This window comes from Frankliniella occidentalis, unplaced genomic scaffold, assembly GCF_000697945.3.
Source record: "Frankliniella occidentalis isolate FOCC.00 unplaced genomic scaffold, Focc_3.1 Scaffold73, whole genome shotgun sequence".
NCBI classification, from domain to species: Eukaryota; Metazoa; Arthropoda; class Insecta; order Thysanoptera; family Thripidae; genus Frankliniella; species Frankliniella occidentalis.
In genome coordinates, this window is record NW_026267203.1 from 431,893 (window position 1) to 433,311 (window position 1,419).

At 58.6% G+C, this 1,419-nt stretch overlaps 1 protein-coding gene across 1 annotated transcript in view; it reads right to left on the reverse strand.

The window, feature by feature from the left end:
• Positions 1–1,078, reverse strand: part of LOC113213586 (mitogen-activated protein kinase kinase kinase 1) — a 22,293-nt gene extending 21,215 nt beyond the window's left edge. The window contains exon 1 of the mRNA XM_052268624.1: positions 826–1,078. Coding sequence (XP_052124584.1) covers positions 826–849 — 24 coding nt within the window. The 5' untranslated portion in view covers positions 850–1,078. The remainder of the gene's footprint in view (positions 1–825) is intronic.
• Between the last annotated feature and the right edge of the window lie 341 nt (positions 1,079–1,419).

Genomic DNA, 1,419 nt, shown 5'->3' on the forward strand with positions numbered 1-1,419 from the left:
CCTCCCCCCCTGCCCCTCCTTCTTCTTTTCCTCCTCCACGGGGAGCCCAGGCGTGCGCAGCTGCAGCTGTCCGCCCAACCAACCACGTCCAGGTCCAAGGCTGCGCCGGCGCGGCGCCGCGCTGCAAGCAGGCATGGCCAGCTGCGCAGCTGGCGGGAAAAAGCTTCCCGCAGCTAGGGATTTTGATTTTAAAGACAGAAATATTCTTGGAAAAATTGTAAACCTATCCAGGAAAAAGTTGAAAAAAAAAGAAACATTTAATGCAAAATTTGAAAAAAATAAAGCTTTTAAGGAAAACATTTAGGCATTAGAAAAAAATTCTTGAGAAATTTACAACAACAAAAAGCGTTTCTGGAAAACTAAAATCCCTACTCGCAGCCGCAAGCTAGCCAGCTGCAGAGACGGTCAGTCGCTGCAGCCGGGTGGTGGCGCCGCGCAGCAGAGTTGGCTTTCGGCGGCGCGTTAGTGATAACGAGCGGGCTGCACCACAAACAGGGTGGCGGAGGCGGCGGCAGAGAGATAAGCCGCGTGGCGCACAACCCATCACTCCGCCACTGTCACTCTCCACGCACTGCTCCGCCACTGACCGTCACTGCCACCGTCACTCTCCATACACTGCCCTGCCCCATCACCACCCGTCACAATTTACCCCCCCCCCCCCCCCTGTTCATCACAAACCATCCACTCCCGCACACACCAACCTCCTCCCATCACTTCCATCTCTACCCTGTGTCAGTAAACATCAACCTGTCACTGTCACTCCACGTCACTTCTCCTCCACCCGCCATCATACTGCCCCGTGCTCTCTCAGGTCGACTTTCATACTTTCATGTATCGCTCGTCGGTCATTAGGCAATCACTCCTTGTAGGCGCGTCCCGTCCCGCTGGCTGGTCGCGGAGGGATCGCGCCTGGTCCTCATCGCGGTGCGGTGCGGGGCCGCCGCGCCGTGTGGGGATCAGGATCAGCAGCGCAGGGGATCAGCGCCCCCAGTGTGCGCCGCCGCTGCGCCGTGTTCGCCGTCACGCATGCTAATTGTCCCGGGGGGCGGGCGACCCGAGACCCCGCCAGCCGCCGCAGCTGTCGGGCGGAACGGAACGTCCAGCAGCAAGCAAGCGGCAACAACACGACAACTACTGCACCACCGCGGCGGCATACACCGCACTGGCTGCGACCATCTCGGAAGGGGAGCAGATCATTTTATTTTGCTCAGGTCAACAGTTTTTTCCTCTCTCTCGCTCTCTTGGCTCTTTTTCCCTCTCACTCTTTCGCTCGCTCTCACTCTCGCTCGTTCTCACTCTCTCGCTCGCTCTCTCGCTCACTCCCTCGCTCGCTCGCTCTCGCTCTCACTCTCTCACTCCACCACTCGCGGGGCTCATGTGTCGTCGGACGGCAGCTGTGCGGGGAAGAGACAACGGCGA